This window comes from Eublepharis macularius, chromosome 16 (assembly GCF_028583425.1).
Source record: "Eublepharis macularius isolate TG4126 chromosome 16, MPM_Emac_v1.0, whole genome shotgun sequence".
NCBI classification, from domain to species: Eukaryota; Metazoa; Chordata; class Lepidosauria; order Squamata; family Eublepharidae; genus Eublepharis; species Eublepharis macularius.
Window position 1 is genome coordinate 6,001,799 of NC_072805.1, and position 21,451 is coordinate 6,023,249.

General features: G+C 45.0%; 2 protein-coding genes across 6 annotated transcripts in view; both read right to left on the reverse strand.

The window, feature by feature from the left end:
• CDPF1 (cysteine rich DPF motif domain containing 1) overlaps nt 1-21,451 on the reverse strand; it is a 44,273-nt gene that overhangs the window by 7,807 nt on the left and 15,015 nt on the right. For 2 of the 5 annotated variants that reach the window (XM_055000325.1, XM_055000327.1), the window contains exon 2: nt 366-487. In XM_055000325.1, coding sequence (XP_054856300.1) covers nt 366-478 — 113 coding nt within the window. In that variant the 5' untranslated portion in view covers nt 479-487. The other 3 variants (XM_055000323.1, XM_055000324.1, XM_055000322.1) reach the window with 3 other exon arrangements.
• On the reverse strand, nt 11,906-19,141 carry PKDREJ (polycystin family receptor for egg jelly). Its single transcript, XM_055000817.1, has 3 exons — nt 18,910-19,141; nt 18,244-18,336; nt 11,906-17,793 (listed from the first exon to the last, which is right to left on the reverse strand). The coding sequence occupies exons 1-3, from the start codon at nt 19,139-19,141 to the stop codon at nt 11,906-11,908; spliced, it is 6,213 nt and encodes a 2,070-aa protein (XP_054856792.1).

The window sequence follows — 21,451 nt, forward strand, 5'->3', positions numbered from 1 at the left end:
GAAGTTCTGCCAGAGGCTGGGGTGGGGTGGGGGGACGCAGTTCTATGGGCCTTGCAATGCACCTGAGGATTGCCAGGTGCTTGGAGGGAAATCCAGTGGACAGCATGCAGTCGGAAAAGGTTGGGAAAACGAAGGGTTACGTGAGCACAGATGTGCATGTGCACACACACACACACACTCCCGCTGCTTCTCTTCATAAGTCACTCCTCTCCTTCCATCACAGCAAAAAACCAGAAGCTGCAGTCCCAAGCTCTGCTGATGCTATCAGTCCCTGGCATTGCTTGCTGAGGTAGAGATACAATTATGGCTATACAAAATTCCACAGGTAACAAATGGTAGACCGGTGACATGCAAAATATACTTACGTAACAGAGTAGGTATTTGGAGGGTTGCACCCATAGTAACTGTACGGGACACGTAATCCACACAGCTCACATTCGAAAGTGCCCAGACACGGGGGCTCATTGCTGGACTCCATCTTAAAACACTGCAAGGACAAAAAAAAAATCACTTTCTGTGACTATGGGGAAGGAGCACTGTGAGGGTCCAATCTAGCAGAGTTGTATGATGACTTGGGCTGGCCTTTATATCCCACTGGAACTGAATGCTAAATTCAAGCTAACACACCCACCTTATTCTGGCCTCCTAATTCTAGATCTGCTCAACATGGGTACCAATTTTGCAGCATGTCAAAGCAGCCAGTGTGGAGTTAAAAAAGCATTTTATATGCTTAAATTTGTAGAAATCATGTGGCAATTATCTCTATTCGTAACCACGATAAGATTACCTACACAGAACATGTCAGCAGCCCATGTGAGAGTTCAAAGCACTTCACATTCATTTTCTGGTAATCATGAACAGTGGCCCACCTTACAGGGCTGTTTCCATGTTAGCTAAGGCAACAAAGTAAGCGCTTGCCTAATTCCACCAGCGAGTTCAAAGCACAGCACTCTGCCATGTACAAAAACCTTCCATAATTTTAAAAATCTCTCGGAGGAAACGATTCTGATACAGGGGGTGCTTCACTAAAAAAAAAAAAAAGTCAGAAGGGGAGCACTTGCACACCCGTTTCCCCCGCGCTTCTGAGTGAAATTCAAAGCAAGTCAACCATGGCTAGTGGGTGGCCTGACAAGTTTTCACAGTGAAGACGGCTCCTATCAACTCTCCTATCAATTTGTATATAAAGTAACTCAGACTATTTATTGCATGACTGGTTCACACACTCACCCACCTGAAGAATGGCATGCACATGGCCGTTCACGCACGCAGCATGGATGCTGCGCACTTAGGCCCAATTTATTTGAGAACGAAGAATCAAGCAAAAACATCACGCAAACCAAACAGTGCCTGCCTGCATGGTGATCTTACATTAACTGTGGATGGTGGTAGCAAGCCGACTTTGCCACTGTGCAAGGAGAAGCCACACAGATGAAAGAAAACAAGCTTGAGGAGGAGGAGGAGGAGGAGGAGAAGCAGAAGGCTTCCTCTTGAAACCCAAAAGTTTGTCTGTCCACAGCATTCCAGAAGCACACACCGCCATCCCAGCAGCAGAGCAAGGGGGCCAAAGAAAACCAGACAGGTTTTCTTTGCCTCTTATGCAAGTCCATACAGAGCCTGGTTTGATGCTGGCTTCTTAGTTATTGGTTTGAATACCAGGAAAGTATAAACAAACATGCTCTGTCCAAACAAGTCCAAAGCAAAACTTGAGATAGTATCATCTTGAGATTTTCCACGGACACGCCTTTAATCTGACCAAATTAAATCTGTAGTGGTGCTTGCTGGGGGATTTTCCCCCCTCCTGCAGGGTGTTCTTGTATCCTTATTTTGATATTCAAGTCAACAGAATATTAACCACACTGGACGGCACTCGCTGCCAGGAGGAGGCTGCCCCCGATTCATCTTGAATACCAGGCAAACTTTGCTGTGCTAGTCTGCAGCAGCAGAACAAAATTAAGAGTTCAGCAGCACACGAGAGACCAACAAAATTCTCTAGGGAATAAGTTTTCATAAGTCAAAACACCGGTTAAGGAAGCTTAATGACTAAGGCTAGCAATATCTTGTCTGATGAGCAGCCAGATGCTTCTGATGGGCAGCTGAGAATCAGAACCGTGTTTGAAAGTTTATCTACAACCACAGTTGGAACGTTGCATTTGGTGCCCCGTCTGGTTGGACATCTTAGCTGCAGCTGATGCTCCATCTCCAGATGCAGCCTCACCCAGGGACAGGTGCCACATCCTCTCCTTTTCCCCTGTGGAGCTAAGAGCTCCTTTAAAGAACAGAGGGAGGGGTATTTCCACCCAGGAAACTGTGTGGGAAGAGAGGCATACATATTCATGTGCCAAGGCAGTATAGGATGCAGTAGTCTGTAACTCTCTCATGCAAGTACTGAGTATATTTGCAGTTTAGCTTGCAGAAAACGAAGACATTTATATTTTAAAATTCCATTAATATACCAATTAGTATAATTTTATACGCTAAGGTATACATGATGCATTTTATGTTTTTTAAAGCAGCAAAATGAGTTTAGATTTTATAGGAAAGCATTCCTCATATTTCAGTGCCCCCCCCGCCCAATTTCTGTTCCCCACCAAAATATTTTTTTAAAAAATTATTCCCCGGCTGAAAATCAAGATGGGTAGCCATGTTGGTCTATCTGTAGTAGCAGAAATGAGCAAGAGTCCAGTAGCACCTATAAGACTAACAAAATTTGTGGTAGGCTATGAACTTTCAGAAATGAAGAAGTGAGCTGTGACCCTACCACAAATTTTGTTAGTCTTATAGGTGCTACTGGGCTCTTGCTGTTTTCCAGGGGTCAAGAAATTTCTCTCTCCACCACAAGTATGCACTTACTTAGCCTCTTAAATCATCTCCCCCAGTCCCAGTATTGTATATGAACTGCAAAGACCTGCATTCTTGTGACACGTGGAAGAGACTGACCAAAAATTAGTCACATCTGGGTCCCAGAAAAAAGACACCAATCCCAATGAGCCAGCGACTTTCAGTGGGAAAAGCAGCCTTGAATGAGAGTGACAATTTGTTTCAGGTGAGACTGGACTCAAAGGTTGCAAATTGTGTTGATTTCTCTTTTGAGTGAAAAGTGGGCAGAAAACCTGAAATATAAGGGGAAAGGCCTAGCCCAAAGGAGTCTGAAACGGACAGTTCAGCCAGCCAGTTCTAAGCAAAAGGTCATTTATCATCATATTTCAGAGCACAACAAAAATTTCAAAACTGAGCCTATCTGGTCTGTTTGTTTCCTCTTCCATTAGAATTTCTGCTGTCCCTGATGTGTTTAAGTGAATAAGGCACACACCCACAAACACGCAGAACCTTGAAACAATTCAGGATCCATGCTGTGATTCTAATGATGTCCTTGCTTAAAAGCATCAGTGCCTTGCTGGATCTGGTGGAAGTCAGCCTAGTCAAGCAACCTTTGCAAGATCCCTGCCACCAGCAGCGGATGTTTCAGGGGTCAGGATCCGGTGTCACATGCAAACATGGCTTAGACACCCCGTTTCCGTCCACCCCAAGCAAGTTAGGTCATTAACACTGGCCCCAGCACCACTCCTGGGGGAAGTCACTGCCCCCAGCCCCGAGCCAGCTCCTGGCCCCTCAAAGGCCCAGCCGGGCTTGCAGCAGTGGCTTCTTGGGAGCCCCAGTAGGCAGCATCTCTGGCATTTCTCCCATCCAAAGCTGGCTGGCATGCAGAAAGAGGCAGAGCTGTACAGACCCAGCATATGTCCTGCTGAGGAAGGCACTCTTTTAGAATATAGAAACACAGAAATATAAAGCTGGAAGGCACTCCCAAAGGTCATCTAGTCCAGCCCCCTGCAAAGTGCAGGAAATTCACAGCTATTTCCACCCCTCACCTCCCTCAGCGACCTCTGCTGTATGCCCAGAGGAAGGCAAAAAATCCCCAGGATCCCTGGCCCATCTGGCCTGGAGGAAAATTCCTTTCTGACCCCAAAGCGGCAATTGGCATCACCCTGGGCGTGTAAGAGGCGGCCGCAAGAGCCTAGCACTGCCCTCCCTCTCCTGATCTGTGAACATTCATATGAAGTCACAGCACCATCATAGCTGTCAGGAGGCTATCTCGCCTCGTCTGAAACACCGCCAGGAAAGGAGAGCCCACCCCCACCCCCGAGGAAGCCTGTTCCACTGAGGGACCCCTCTCACTGTCCGGACGTTCCTCCTAATGTTTAGCGGAAAACTCTTTTGCTTTAATTCTAACCCACTGGTTCTGATCCGGCCTTCTGGGGAAACAGAAAAGAACTCCACTCCATCCTCAATATGACCGCTTTCAAATACCTTAAGGCGGCTCTCATATCACCTCCGAGCCTCCTCCTCTCCAGCTCTTCCAGCCTTGCCTCATAAGAGGGCATCTCCAGACCCCTCACCACCTTCGTTGCCCTCCTCTGGACACGCTCCAGTTTGTCAACATCGTTCTTAAATTGGGGTGCCCAGAACGGAACACAGGGCTCCGCGAGTCATTGCCTTGTGAACGAGAGGGCGAGGGAAGTTACACGGCGCGTAGGGAATCGGGGGCAGCTCGCGTTGCCTTGCGGGGCACTGGCGCCTGGCGCGCTCCTCGGGGCCATCGGAAAATCATCACGCGTCGAGCAGGCGGGCACAGCCGGGCTGTGCTCAGATTCTTGGGGGGCACCTTTGGTCCTTACCTGCTTCTGATAGTGTACATTTAAAATATTGAATTATATGTTTGCATGGCTGACTCGGGACCCGGTCAGTGTCGTTCGATAACCCCGGTGTCGTTTGCTTTCCAGGTAGGGGGGAGTCCCGTGGTTCTCCTTCGTGCTTGTTGCCACCCCCGGGAAAGGGCTGCTTTGGAGGGCGGGCTCCGGGGCGCCGTCGCCGGCCGAGCCTGCTCGCGCCCGTCCTCCAGCCCTGCCTTCTCCAGGCCCCAGGGGCAAAATCTCCAGGAATTCCCCGCCCCGGAGCTGGCAACCCGAGCTGGGAGGCGTGTCGCCCCGTCCTGCGGGCGAAGCCAACCGAGGCCGGGAGGAGAGGCTTCTTGGGCGCCCGCCCCGGAAGCCGACGCAGGCCAGCCACGCCGAGGCCCGGCGCGCCCCGCAAGCCCGAAGGCGGCCGCGAAGCGAGGCGGGCCCCGCAGGGAGGCCGGCGCGCCCGCCGCGTCCTTACCTGCCGGGTCCTGCGGCGGGCGGGCGGCTGGCCCGGTCGCGCGCACTTCCGCGCACGTGGGGGTGCTCGGCCGCGTGTCCCGCTGGAGCCTGCCTCGGCGGGGCGGAGTCAGGAGCGCGCGGGCCGTCCCCCCCCCCCCCCTGCAGATTTTATGCCTTCGGACGAACAAACACCAGACAGCCGTTCATGCATACGCTTAACAAAGCTACGCGTTACGGGCGGCGCAGCTCCTTCCTGCAGCCAGTCCTGGGGAGGAAGAGGTTCCGTTGCAGATTCCGAACACCCCCGGAAGGCAAGATTGACACGCCAGCAACGACATATGCGGCAAACAATGCAAGAGAAAAATTTTATGAAAATGTTTTCCAATTCGATTTTCAAGAAGATAATGATCTTCCGAGACATGAATGGGGTAATGGATCTTAAAAAAAGATGGGTGAAAAAAAAAAACAAAAGGCAAACTTTCCAAAAATGCATTTAATTACATGGAAATGTTAAAATTGGAAGATGCTTGGAGGATCAAAAATCTGAATACTTTCTTTCCTGACAGACACCAAACACATTCAAGGATTGATATGTGCTGGATATAAAAAAGCCTGAGTTATTTATATTGTTTATTATAGTATATGTTTATTATAGTGTATGTTTACTCTTTTCTTTTGATGTAATTATAATTATGCTATAGTTTTTAATTGTCTTTTTTCTGTTCTGCTTATATTTATAAAAATAAATTTTATATAAAAAAGAATTTATATACTGCCCTAAAATACCTATGGGTATGGCCCACACTAAGTATGGCCCACACCCGGGGAACTATGCAAGAAAGAAACAAATGCAACAATACTAATGTGAGGAGACTGTATATAAATTTATAAACTATTAAAATGCAAAGTGTTCAAGTGCTATAAGTCAATAATTACATTAATAGATATCCATCATTCACAATAAATAAGCATTATACAAAGTTTCAGATTCTCTCATATGTAATAAGATGACAGCCAACCTATAAATATCAATAAATATCAAAGTCCACTAGCACCCAAATAAGCAATATAGCTCTCAAATAAAAAATAACCATCTCTTGTGGGTGCACAGGAGGTGCTCCAGAGAATCCAGAACGGACGAGTGGGTAGGTATGACACGTTCAATGCTCATAAAAAATTCTTGTTCCGGTTATTCTTTAGGTGGACCCAAATACACTAACAGTGCAATCCTATGCAGAGTTACTCACTGCATAGGATCACACTGTAAATGATTCAGCAGTGGCCCAAACAGAGTTTGCACCTCACTGCCAGTTGGGAAGAGAGGAAGGGAAAAGGTGAGAGAACATGAAGAAACGATACTGGGAGCCAGTTTGGTGTAGTGGTTAAGAGCGGCAGGACTCTAATCTGGAGAGCTGGGTTTGGTTCCTCACTCCTCCACTTGAAGCCAGCTGAGTGACCTTGGGCCAGACACAGCTTCTAGGAGCTCTCTCAGCCCCACCCACCTCACACAGTGTTTGTTGTGGAGATAATAACATACTTTGTAAACCACTCAGAGTGGGCATTAAGTTGTCCTAAAGGACGGTATATAAATCGAATGTTGTTGTTGTTGTTACTGCACTTGCAAATGGAAAAAGTGTTTATAAATGTTGAAAGAGAAAAAAGCACGCAAGCCGCTGTAACTCCAGTTGGAACTTGCTAAGGCAAACGCAGCCTTTCCAAACATAGGAGGAAACCCATTGATAGAACCACAGTACTTCCCCAAGTATACAAAGGACTACCGTGCTCAGTTCAAGGTATTGGTTATCACATACAAAGCTCTTCACGGCCTTGGCCCAGCATACCTCAGGACCACCTCCCTCCCTCCCTCCCTATGTCCCTCTACGGCAGCTTCGCTCAACAGAACAGGATCTCCTGCAGGTGCCAGCCTGCACATGGGCAAAATCAACAGCAGCCCGCACGCAGGCTTTCTCTGTGGTGGCCCCTACCCTGTGGAACAGCCTGCCTGAGGAGGTTAGGAGAGCCCCCACTCTCCTGGCTTTCTGCAAACAATGCAAAACCAAATGATTAAAAAAGGCTTTTGTATTGTAGGGAGGGGTTCTCAGTTGCTCCGCTAATGAGTTAAGGACCAGAGACTTCACAACCATGTTGCCTTACATACTACCTGTTGTCTTAAATGCGTGCTCCTATGAGCTACTTGTGCTTCATATGGTCTGATGTCAGCCCTAGAATTGCTTATGTTCTATTTCAACATTTCTTCAACTCTGTATTGGATTCTTACTAATAATCTGTCTTTGTAAAATTGTGTTTTTTACCCTACACCATTGTTTATGGAAATGTTCTTGATACTGACTGTACTAATCTCAAACTATTTAATCCTCCTTGAATCTCAACGACATAAATAAATAAACATAGAGATCCTCTTTTACTTCCTTTGAAGGTGACCACCTCTGCTCTCCCATCCAATTCCTAACGAAGGGCAACCCAACCCTGCTTAGCTTCTGAAATCTGACAAGATCAGGCTCTCCTGGGCTATCCAGGAAGAACATAAAAAATTCTCTGAGAGAAAGTTTGGCCCTTGCCAGACAGCACATGACCAAGGATCAGGAAAAACAGAACCACTGTTATGATAAAAGTGCATATTCCAGAGAGTATAAGGAGGGAGACCAAGCAACAATCTTAAAGCCTCTCAAAGCAAATAACTTAGATGCAGCCTGGGAAGAGCGCCCAGTGAGATCAGCCACCTCACTGACCACTCACTCATGGGACTCAAGCCCAGGGTGCACCATGTGAACTCCCTAAAACCTTATAAGGATTGTTCTGACAGGGGTTGCCAGTCTCCAGGTGGTAGCTGGAGATCTCTAGGAATTACAACTGGTCTCCAGGTGACAAAAATCAGTTCCCCCGGAGAAAAAGGCTGACTTGGAAGGTGGATTATATGGCATTAGACCAGCTGAGATATCTCCTTTCCCCAAACCCCATCATCCCCAGGCTCCACCCCCCCCCCCCCCAAATGTCCAGGAATTCCCCAACATGGACCTGGCAACCAGCCCTTCATACAGAGCAAACAGGACTTACTTAGGGACTTGCAAGGGGCATGTTTGCAGAAGGGAGGACTAGGAACCCTCAGACTAGAGGCTGCCCTCACAGATACGCAGATCCAACAACTAGAATCTTTGCTCCAAAGTTTTGATGGCCTCTCTTCTAGCAGGCCTTGGAAAATGGAACTGGCTAGCCACTCCATTCACACAGGCAGTCACTTCCCAAATGCTTCTCCATCCTATCGTGTTGTGGGGAAGTGTACAGAGGACTTGGAGCAGGAAGTGCAGGATATGCGATCTCTGGGGTGATCACTCCTTCAAAGAATTCTTGGGCCGCCCCTGTCATGCTAATTCCAAAGCCCATTCATTTCTGTTTGGATTACCAGCTATGAATTCGAGATCAAGCAGGGACAATGTAACTGTGGATGCCCTATCCAGAAATCCTTCCTAGTGTAATGTAATGCATGGTTGGACTGCAAAGACTATGGAACACTAACTATATACATTGTTTGTTGTTATTCTTTTATAAATTGAATATTGTTGTTATTATTTTAATGATATAACTGCATTTTAGTGGATTTTTGACAGGACAACTGGTTTGGGTGAGGAGTTACAAGGGAGGGCATCAGGATGTAAAGGTACAATGCCGCATGACTAGATGGGAGCAGGGCTTTTTTTCTGGGAAAAGAGGTGGTGGAACTCAGTGGTGGAACTCAAGACCGCAGAATGACGTCACTTTGGGTCAGCTGGAACAAGGGGGAGGTTTTTTAAGTTTAAATCACCCTAGGCAAAAATGGTCACATGGCCGGTGGCCCCGCCCCCTGATCTCCAGACAGAGGGGAGTTTAGATTGCCCTCCGCACCACTCCAGCAATCTCAACTCCCCTCTGTCTGGAGATCAGGGGGCGGGGCCACCGGCCATTTTCAAGAGGTGCCGGAACTCCGTTCCACCGTGTTCCTGCTGAAAAAAAGCCCTGCTCCTTGCAAACATTTATCGACTAAGTTTATTTTTAAAAAGAGAATCATTTTTTTAAATTTTCTTTATTATGAATGACTCTGTAATTATGGCATGTTCTAACAAAGCTTTGTAATAGACTCCTCCTGAAACTATATGGGAGAAAACAGGGACCTGGAGGATTGGTGGTGCGGGGGAATCCCATCCTTCCCGTCCTTGCCTCTGGGCCAGCCACTCTCTGTCCAGTCAGCTCACGTGGAATGAAAAGTTCTGTCAGTCCTGGTCCCCCACCGCCCCTGCCCACCTGGCTCACGTGTTTAGGAGTCAGTGTCTCCAGACAAAACGGCAGAAATGGCTAAAGGTGTCTCAAATAAATGTTGGAAATGTGAACAGCATGAAGGAACATCTTTGGTTTACTTGCAACAAAGCGAAAAAATTGTGGTTACAATTACATATGTCAATGCAGGGAATCTTAAAGGTTAATCCAGAGCTTAAATCAGAGTTCTATTTATTGTGAATTATGGATAAAAAACTGGGAAAAGAGTATGATATTTTAATTCTATATATGGTGTGGCGGAACGGGCGCTGGCTCTCAGTCTGGGCAACTGAGCCGCCATCAATGGCCTGCTAGCCCCGCTATCCACCTCCCACCGTCCCTGGTGGGCGTGGCTCACACTCTTCATCGCTGCCACCACTCACTGAATTGTACACCGCCTGACTGAGGGGCAGTGAGACCCCTCTGGCTGAGGTTCCTTACTGGGAAGTGAATTCCCCAATCTTTGGGTGGGCCCTGGAGAATTGGCAACCCACCAAGGTCTGGCCTGATCAGTTTCTCCTGGGCTCCCTCCCTTCCTGTAGCGTGCCAAGTGGGGGAGGTTACGTAGTCAGAGCACCACAAGGTCCTTTATATTCCAAAAAAGTATAATTTATTAACTATATACAGAGCACTATATACAAAGCAGGTAAAGGCACCACACGTAGGGGTAGACCCCGCCCCTGTCCAGAACTCACAGGGCAGAAAATCACACTGAAGAGAACCGCCGTCTGCTTTCCCTTCCACACTGTTCCCTACTCGACCTTAAGGGGCTGGTGGTCTGAGGGAAGAAGGTTCACTCTTTTTATTTCCCTTCCTGCTGCCTCCCAGGCCCTCCACACTTAGGGCCCAGGCAACCTGGTTTCACCCCGCAGCAGGAGCCTCTCCTCCTTCAACCAAGAAGGAGCCTAACTGACTTTTTCCCCCTCAGGATCAGCCAAGTCCCTCAATTCAGGCTCCACCCCTTATTTTTCCCGCCCTTTCCTGGCCCGGGGCAGCTGGGAGTTGTAGTCCAGGAAGAAGGGCGTCCCACACCAAGACTCCTGCAGGCCTCTCCCTGGCCCCACAGCCCATCAACCCTCAGGGGGAACATTTCCTCCCCTTTCTTTAAAGACAGATGAACAGCAACTGGCACTCACTTCACCCCTGGAAACCATTTCGTTACATACGGTAACAGCGGCACAGCCTTTATATGCTCAAAAATGGAAGTGTAAGGATCTACCATCCTTGGAAGATCGGATAGGAAAGATGATGGACTTAGCTGAGATGGCCAAACTTACAGCATTAAGCAGAGACAAAACATTCTCTGTATTCATGGCAAATTGGAAACCCTTTAAGGACTATCTGCGAGAGACAAAGATGAGATATAGAAAAAAGATATTAATTAAACCACAAGCTGATTGATACTAAAAGAGGAAGTGTTGTAGGCAAAAAACTGTAATGGATTATGCTTATTGTGCTTATTATGCTTTTTACTGTTTTTTTTTTTAAAAAACAAGTAAGTGGCTCTTGCTCCTCCTCCCCTGCCCACCCCCCTGCAGAGGCAGGTATCAGTGGAGTATATAAATCAAATGTTATTGTATTATTAAAGCAGGGATCCTGCTTCTCCTCTCCCACCCACAAACTGAGGAGAGGTAGCAGCAGCAGGGCTGGAAGCAGCAGTGGAGGGGGGTGGGCAGTAGCTCCTTCCTGTCCCACCTCCCCTGCCTGTCCATCTGTCTACCTGCAGAGGTGGGGCAATGGGTCTGGGATCCATGGCAGGCTCTCCACTGGTTCCGTTTGGCTGGGTCCTCCCCCTCTCCTTCCCACTCAGCCGGTTTGCATTTGCACAGGCAGCATGCATCTGTTTTGGGGTGATAACCCCCACTTTGTTTTTTGGAGTTTTCACTTTTTTCTGCAAACCTGAGGAATCTCCCAGGTCTGCAGAAGACTACCCGCCCCGCCCCCCTGACCCTCTTCTCTGGGTCTATCGATCTGCATGGGGGCCATGCCGCTTTCCCTCTCACATTAGATCTAGGATGTTGTTAATTAAAAAATAGCAAAACAGCCCCATAAAAGTTACCGTGTATTTTTACTTAACTGTTTTTACTTGTCCATCTGACAAAAGGGAGTTTAAGACAGATCACACACACACACACACACACACACAATTTGGATAAGAAATGTGTTCAGATAACCAAGATCTCTTTGGGGGGGAAAAGAGGCATATACAGTGCAGGTCACACACATGCAGGGCTTATTCCCCAATCGACTGCTATGCATTTGTAATACTTGCTATGAATGCTTGCTGTTAATTCAGTATAATTATTCCTTGATAACATGGTACAAAAAAACCAACTCAAACTGCTTCATTTGAATTGAGATTTAATTCCTAATTAGGGCAATTCCTTTTAGTTTTTCTTTTAACTTACAATTTCATTCTATGTTTTCTAGTTCAGGTGATCGCGTGCAAGGCTAGCAAAGAATCAAATGACAAGGTAAACCATTTTCTGGCCATTTCTTTTCCTGGCTTTGAGTCCTAGATGACGCAAGTTTCTCCTCTCAAAATGCCCATATAGAACTGGAATAAAAAATTCTGTATCATTTGCAGATGGTGTCCTACAGGTTACAAACAACCATATCCTGCGGATCTTATGAAACAGAATATTGACCACTTCTGCTTCATCGGAAGGCTCTTCATAGACAGGCTGTTTCATGTCATCATAGGCAGACATAATAACTGCATGAAATAAATTGATCAGCACACAAATCATGGCCATCATAAATGAAGACAGAAAGAAAGTTCCAAGCACCCTATTGGATGTAAAGGCCGTGTCTTTAAAAGCTGAAACACAGTAAGAGAACACTGTCTGAGCAGAATGAATCATTGTATTGTAATTCCATTCGTATTGGCCAAAGATGAGGTAGCCAAAGGCCATGTAGACCAAGAAGTACACTGTCACGACCAGAGCCATAGAGCAGATGCCGGGGAGCGCTGCTACGATGGAGCGTTGAGCCAATCGCACATCATAAAAGAACCTGGAATATCTCAGTGTTTTCAAAATGATAAGAAAGATCAAAAAACTCAGAGTAATCTTTATTGTTTGATCCACATGGGAAACTTTATGGAACGGAATGAATTCATTTTGATGAAGTAAATAAAACTCTATTAAGCTAGAAGCCAGCTTACATTTGAAGGAAAAGTGAAAAAGGAAAAACAGAGAGACAATCTTTATCCCAAAGTTAATTAAATTAGAAACATTTATAATGTATTTTAGTCTCTGTTGTTCCAACATGCGAAGTTCATCAGTGATATAAAATATGAGAATAAAAACAACAGCTACATACACAAACGTTTGTGTCTTGCTTAGCTGCTTGAAAACTGGGAGTTTGTATGAATGGATTGACAGGCTTTTGTTAACAGGACCTAAGAAAGAACTCTCAAAAATAACTGAGATACTGCAAAATAAATCTACACCTGGGTTAAAAGTTGTTAGCTCCACTATTAATGCCCAGGTATTTTCATCAAGCCATCTTCTCTGTTCTAAAAAAGCTATTCTTTTCATTGAACTGGGCTGTTGTTCTTCCGGATAAAAATTAAACGTATACCCTCCTGCTCCGTAAGTATTTAGTTCTCCATATGAATTATATTTCCATTGTTCAGTGTCCGAATAGTAAGTATAGCCTGAAAAATTGCTGAAAGTATTGGAAACTGATTTATTGGCAGGGTTTGTCCATGAACTGAGGTAATCTTTTTGATCTTCTGGGTCATGTCCATACTTGTGAAGGCAATGGCTTTGATTAATCACAGATCTACTTACAAAACTGTGTGGGCAAAAACATTCTTTTGACGTATTTTTTGCTCTTATTTGCCGCATTCTGGGCAAGCCCAGGATTTTGAGCCAGGACTTTGAAAGATACGTTGGCTGGTACTTGTTGTGGATCAAGGGTAGGAAGACATTCCCCAGCCATGGGTAGATGTGCTCTAACTTGGTTATAGCGGAGAATTCCAGAGAGAATTTGTTATGAATATCTCTATTGTTGTAAAAACAAGTCGTATTTTGCATGGAGTAGGCAATATTTAAAATAAGAATTAAAAAGGCAAAGTGACAAATGACATCCCTTAGGAAAACAAAAGCTTGGCGTTGAACCTTCTGCTTTTTCTTTAAAAGTATGACTTCATCCTCTTCCAAAGGATGGTACTCCTTAGTGCCTCGAAGTCTGACCAGTTCATAATGCAACTCCCGCATCGCATCAGCATCCATAGTTATATTGTCCAGTTTAATCTCTAAGTAGGTCTCTTTGCTTGACCATGAGATGCTTTCACAATATTTTGGACAGAGCGTTCTGCAGGCTGAAAAAAGAATGACATTCAAGGTTTGAAGAAAAAACACGCTCTCACAAAAGGAGATGCAAGATGCTAGAAGCCACTCCAAAGAAGTTGGATAGTCGTAAGACAGACCATAAACTGTGATAAAAAATGATGACACTGTAGAAGTGACCAAGACCAATATCCACAGAACATACACATACCAGCAGGAAACTGATCTTTGTGGGCTTTTATGAAAGAGCATTATGGGACTCTTGAGCAGTTTTACCTGAGGACATGGACCTTTCTCCACATTTCTGTTATTAAAATTGTTGTTAGCATTGGCATTGTTGTGAACCACGTCCTCTTCCGTTGCAATTATATTTGCATCACCTTCAGAAATAGTGCAGTTGGTCCATTTTTTTGCTGCCTGCCCCTGGCTTCTTCTGTTTAGCTGTTCCAGGCTGTACGAATCGAGAGCACTGGGAGGTCTCTTTTGGAAACTATAGCCTGGACCCTTTGAAGCAGTTTCTACACAGTGCCATTTCTGTAGACGTTCCTTCCAGTTCTTAAGATTTCCAGACATGAAAGCAGAATGTTCTTTAGGCTGAGTTGTTGATGAGTCCTGTGGCAAAGGCTTCTCCTGGGAGTACCTGAACAAAGCAGTTATGAACATCTGTAAGGGGAAGGAAAATAAAGCATTTTGAAAACCAGTCATTAGGGATCTCAAATACCATGGCTGTTCAGAAACCACTGGTTGATCCCTGTCAGTGCTGAAGGACAGAATGTTCAAAAGTAGGACATACAGAAATATTGCTAAGCAGGAAGACAGTCTATAGAGCCTGTTCAAAGAACCTGTGCCGATGGGAGCAAAAACAGAAAGCCATAAGTGAGTTTCTCCCAACTCACTGGCAAGATTTATCAAGAAGAAATCCATTTTGCTTAAAGGTGTCGTTGGATGAGTAACAACAAATGACCTCTCTATTAGACCATCATCCTTATCAAGTGCAAACCATTTCTGGCATATGAACAGCCAAGAATGTTCGGTAAACACATTTTGCACTTTGATTCTACTCAAGAACCAATTAGGAGACAAGCCTGCATTGTTGTGCCATGCCCGAAAGGAATAAATATCTCCAAGGTCATTCTTACTAGTCAGGAGAAAAGTGTTGATGGCTCCACGACCAAGAGTTGGGTATTCAGGGTGTCTTAAGCAATGTATGTCACTAGCACCATTGGGGCCTATCAGTTGAATAAACACGTTGGCTGTTGTTCCTGCTCCAAAGCGACTCCCTGTGTATACGGTGACCAAGTAACATACTTGGTCATAGGGATCGTTGTCTGATAAGACTATGACATGGTCTCTGCTTTCCATATCAGCTCTGTCTTTTCTCATTGTCCAAACAGCCAAGCAAATGTACATGACAAAAATGAAAAGTACAGTCACAATTGTTACTGGATTGTTCTGGATTTGGACACTTTTCTTCATGTCTACTGGATCAAGGTCTGCATTGATTTTGCCAGCCAAGAATTTTATGTCATTTTTGGAAAATCTCCTTGGTTGGGAGCCAGGTGTCCTTGAAGTACGTTCTTTGGCTATGCAGATGCAATGCAACTTCTGCCAGCTTGTCTGAGGACCAAGGTTGCAGACGCCTTGTTTCCATTGTCCCTGGAGTCCATCTAGGTATAAGCAGTCAGCAGTGAAAAGTCCAATACCAATGACCTGAACGTTTGGGTCCCACGTGGAAGGGTCTGATTGCAAAACAATGTAGATTCTCAATTCTTCTGCACTGTTACCATGGAATATGGATCTGAGCAGCGAGTGGGAAAGACAAAATATATAAGGGGCTTGAGCTGCACAGCCGCGAGCCTTAGAATTCTTTCCTCTTGATACCGTATTCTTGTTATGGAAAGTGGTAAAAGACGCGATAGGTAGATGACTGGCACTGAGGCCTAGGTAAACAAATACCTGGAAAGCAAGCTTCAGTTCAGTCACTATTTGGATGAAAACCTCTTTGGAGTTCCTCTGTACTTTGAAACTAAAACATCCAGTAGTTTTATGGAGTTTTCTGTCATGTTCAATATTCAACTCAAAGATGGCAGAGCCCTCATCTTTTCTACTCATGATCATTTCAGCTACTTCAGGTGTGATCCCTACTATGTCGCCATTAAATCTAGTTCCTGTCATCTTGAATCCAGTCACTGTTGTGCCAATGTCTTCTGAACAGGGCAACCAGAGGAAAGGATTTGTTTGAAACTCAAAAAGGACACTGGAGATCTCCGAATCTGCTGGCAATTCATCGTATGCCTCTGGATTTATTTTGAAATAAAAGCAGTTCTTACAGACTCTTATCTTAGAGAAAGTATCCAAAACAACCCCCTTTTCATCTTTCCTTAATGTAACAATCCAGTCACTGGTCTCCATAACCGTTTCATTTTCTCCTGGGACTTTACCTTGTAAGATTAGTTCTGCTAAAATCTCAGCGACAAAGAGAGTTTCTTTCACCCCACTTACATGGACATTTCTGTGGTTTAACAAAGAGGCTTTCAAGATATTGGACAGCCCTTCAAAAATACCAGTGCTGAGAACTTCTATTTCCTTGGATCCTATGTTTTTATCTCTGTACTTTTTCAGTTCTTCACCCAGTTCTTTGAGTTTTCTGACTGCAAGGAGTTGTGACTTTCTATTTACTTCCATAACTTCCAGTGTTATTTGAGAAATTCCTAAAATCATTTGATTTATTTCCATTACACCAGTTACGGGGATTCCTACAGACCTGTTAAGAAGGCTTTCCCGTAGTCCAGTCTTAGAGTAGTGAAATCCTTGCAAAGCTTCAATATTATTTAAACTAGAAGCCACCATGTAGACAAAATATCCTGCATTAAAATAATCCCCACTTTCAAGGAAAGATGTTATTGGCGCTTTTGGTCCACTGGTAAAACCATGTAATTCATTTAGAATAACATTTGCTTGCTTATCTTTGAATGGACCATGGACTGTTGCCTGTAAGGTGAGCTGAGAAAATGCTCCAAGTGCATCATATACCTCGATATATAGTGTCAAGGCATACTGCTTAGATGGTATGCCAATGGGTAAAAAAGATGGTGGCATTTCAGACTGATATCCAGAATACACAATTGTCCCCAGGGTACTGTTTTCTATAGAAAATGTTCTAGTAATTGTTAGTGTGGGTGATGCCGCTCTGACTTTATATGTAAGAGGCAGATGTTTATCTTTAAACCCACTACAGTGAACAATGAATTTTGTTAGAAATACAATTCCTGTTGTAGGCTTAAGCAAGCACTTTCCAATCTGAGGGGGAGAATTTACTAAAAATAAATAGCTATAAACTGACGACTGGTATCTCCAAGTGCTTGCTTTTAGAGTAAGTACGTATGTTTCTTCTGTCATATTTACAAAACTCAAAGATTTTATACATATGTATGGACTCGACCTTCCGGTTGTAGTCTTGGCAGCCCAATCAAAATTTACTTCAGTGGAATTTGCTGTGAAAAGTGACCAATGATAGCGTGGTCTGCTCAATTTCCCACAGTTTATGCACTTGCCAGAAAGACAAAATCTTTCTGTGGGCGTGACTGACCTGCCACAGTTTTCAATACACGTAATGTTCAGAATTGGTGCAGACCTTGGCTGCACGTATACTGTTTGTTCAGCTCGAGCTCTCCTGCCACCATTTTGAACCATGAGGCAAAAATAATAAAGAGCATTTTCTTGAAGTGTTTCAGGATGCACTGTTTGAACTGCATCAGAAGATGTTGTCCATTTCAAGTCCACCTGACCTGGATGACATTTGCCCTTCAAACCTAATGTCATGGATACATAGTCTGATTTTTGTTTGGTGCAGTACCAAGTAAATGTGAGCCTTTCAGAAGGAAAGGCTATATCATAGGAATAGGATCCGTCAAGGGTCCATTGATCATAAAATCCAACTGTCCGGAAATTGCCTCCAGCAATGACAGCCACAAGACTACCGGACCCAATCTGGACGAACACAGAAGCAGAGCCTTCCACGCTCACCAAAGTATCCCTTGGGATTAATTTCACTGTAAAATTGAAGAGATACAAGCCATCATTTAAACTAGAACCAGGAACTTTTAACACAAGAAGATTTTGCTTTCCCAGTCCAGGTGGGTGAAAAGGTTTTGACCAGTCAGGAGTCGTCTTCACATCTGAAACCTTATAGATTTTCCAGATGTTGTCTCTTTGTTTAGGACCTGGGCAATTCATCTGTGTATCAGCCGACAGAGTAAATGAAGTCCCTTTACTATACTTTAAGACACGGTTAGAAAGATCAGGTTGCCATATATTAACTTGCTTAATAAAACAAATTCTTTGATGACAAGCAACTGTGGCGTGTATTTCCTTGGACGCATAAGTGTTAATTGTGGTCTTTAAAATTGCCCTCATCTGTCTGCTTCTCATGCAATTTGCTTGTGCTACAAAGCCAGTATATAAGACAGGATTGAAAGGTAAAGCAGAACGGGGAATAAAACGGGTAGCATTTTTGACACGGTCCCTGTAAGTGTAAGTATTGTTCTGTATGAGGAACTCTTCTCTTGAATCGAACAACTGCAACTTGAAGGCCCCCCCATTCTGCAGCAGTGGATGTTGTGTAGGAATGAACCACACAATATAGATCAAACTTTGTAAAAAAGGACTACTGTTGAAAAAATGAACTTCTATATTTTTCTCTGGAAAATACTGTAAAAGGGCTCCTTTCCTGTTAAGGTATAGATGCACATTGAACTTGTACCACTGCAACTGGAGAAACTCAATGGTCAGTAGGTATGAAAGGCTTTGTTGTTGGTAGAAAAAATAGGGCTTGCTGGAGGGATCACCAGGAGCATTTCCATCTTGGGTGGAATAGTACAATCCCTGCGTAGAGCTAAAAACGTAAGTGCCCATCTTGATTTTGTCTGTGTTGAAAGTGAAGCGAGCAGGCAGCTCACTTTTAGAAGTTAGACTTAAGGTGGCGTGAGAATACCCTAGTTCCCCTCTCAGTTCCTCTGTTCCCCTGCCATCAGTACAAAAGTAGATGATGGCCACTACCTTTATCCTGGAATGCTGTGGAATATGGCCAACAGAGTAGTTGTTCTGCAGAGCATATGGATTGCAGGTGGTAGACCAGAACCCTGCACTCTCAACATCCAGCAGTCGGTAGGCCTTTCTCCTGGGGCTTACAGGTATGAGACTCCAGGACAGGCTGACAGAGCTATGACTGATACTGAGCCATTTGGAATGGATGCTAAAAATGTGTACTAGAATGGGTTTCACTTGCACGTCCAGGCTAAGATCGACTTGAGATCCATGCTTAATGCGCAGGGAAGCAATATGTAAACCTTGGTGGGTATAATGCACAGTCAGGTGATAGTTGAAATAGGAGGTGCACATGTGGTGCAATGCACCACTATGGTAGTAAGGAGGTGGTGGAGAATCTGGGTGATAGCCAGTGGGGAGGAGCAAGGCGACAGGTTCATCTCTTTGACTACTGTAGCGGGAAGGCCATCTTGAACCACTGAGGTATGCACACCAGCCCAGCTGCGCTGGTTGTAGGTCATGGATGGGAGGTATAAGTGGCCAAAGCAGGAAAAGTTGAACATCCTGTCCAAACAGGTTACGTTGAAGGCATGTGGGTGCTCTGCAGGAAAGTAATACACACCATATAGGGATGCAGCTGGGGTCCCAAGGCAAGTGTGAGGTTCCTCTATCTAGGCTGGAGCCCAGCTCCCAGCAACGTGACCAGAAGATCATACGGCGCCCCAAGGCCCAACCCCAGTACCGACTACAATGAGGGAAAGGTCGCAGATCTGTCCGTCTCCTTTTAATTCTGGAAACCATCCCTGAAGTTCTCAAATAGCACAGCTTGGTGCATCCATCCCACAGACGTGAAGTCCAAGGAGTGTAATTTTGCTGCTTGGTTTGTTGGTCCAGGCAGGTGACCCACAGGGGTGGTGGCAGTAAATGAGGGGCCATAGCTGCTGGGTACTGGAAGCAGCCCCAGTACCAGAACAGGAGGAGGGGGCACAACATGTAGTGCATTTTAGGGTGATGCAAAAGATTCCTGTCTTTCAACATCCCCAACTGCCACAGAAGGAATGTTTCCATGGATTCTAGAATTCCACGTATCCCTGGGCAACCAGTGTGCGTCCTTCCCCGGCCCCCTCAAAAAGCAATATACCTGGCCCATGACCCTCTTTACAGTCTTGTATAAAATATTCCTCCTTATCTCTCCTCCACCTGATACCATGTCCTTATTCATAAAAATGGAATACGAAGCCCGTTTACATAAGCATGTCATTAGATACGTGTGTGTGCCTACTCGTGCTTTGGAAGGCATTCCCATGAACATTTCACCCCCTTTTGCAATAGACAGAGAAACGGGTAGACATCTGAAGCGGCTTTCTACTGAGAGCTAAACCACAGGAGATGAGTTACACGAGGATGCTCAAGCTAGGTGGGAAGCGTAGTTTGAATTTCACCTCTCTACAGAGCTGGCTAGATCTCTCCTTAGGGAGTTTGTCAATTTCACCTCTCTACAGAGACAGCAAAGATCACTCTTCAGAGGGTTTGTTAATTTCCTCTTTGCTTCCCTGTCAATTATTAACAAACCCTCTAAGGAGCGATCTAGCCCGCTCTGTAGAGTTCTTACAAATTAGCGCTGCTACCCTCCCTGGCCTTAGATGAGCCAAGGGCCCGGTATTGGTTTTGGAACCATTTTGTTTTAAGCGCCAAAGGCAACTTATGTTTTAGATGTGTTTCTTGGTAGTAGGATACCAGGACGTTGTTTTACTAAGATGGAAATAATTCATTTAAGTTTAACAGAATTATTAAGACTCCTGCAATTCAGAGAAATTACCTTGATTTTATCTGCCATGATGGATAAATAAACAAAGCTTTCAAATATAGGTAAAGAACTATAAAGACTTGAAATACAAATTTAAACATCAAGTTGAGTTCTTTTACTATCAAGTCAAAAATCTGATTCTCTACAGTACAGAGAAGTTTAAATAGCAAACAGTTGCAATCCTTGACAAAGTTAAAGTTAGAACAGAACTCTCCCAACCACCTACCACCTCCTTTAACCCTCCCACCCCTTACACCCAACTTCCCCGTAACTTCCCCCTCCCAAAAAAGGAAACAAAAACAACAAACAACCTAAAAAAGAGGAAAAGGAAAAAGGGAAGAAAAAGAATACACACACTTTAATTTACATGTGCTCTATGTCCTCGCAGAGAGGAGATTCTCCGGAATCACTGATCCCACAGGACAGTGAGACAAAAAGGGGGAAATTTGCTCTCACTCTGGAGGCCCCTGCCTTGTTTTAAGGGGGTAGTAAAGTCCAAGCTCCCCTCCCCTACTCCAGTCAAAATGCTTCCATTGATATCCCGCCAGAGTACAAGAAAGAGAAAGAAAAAGAGAAAGGAGATAAAGAGTGTGCCGTGCATTTGCACGTGGCCTGCCCTGACAGACAACTCAGAAACTCCGGGCAGCACAGAACGCCACAGCCCAGGCACTACTGGGCACCGTGGAACCTGCTTCTCTTCTGCAGATGCTTCATCGGCTACGGATCAGTTACTAGGTTCAGTTCAAGGTTCTGCCCGTCACGTACCAAGCACTTGAGGGCATTGGACCAACACACCTGCAGGACTGCCTCCCTTGCCAAGTTCTGCTGCAACAGCTCCGCTCATCAGAGCAAAGTCT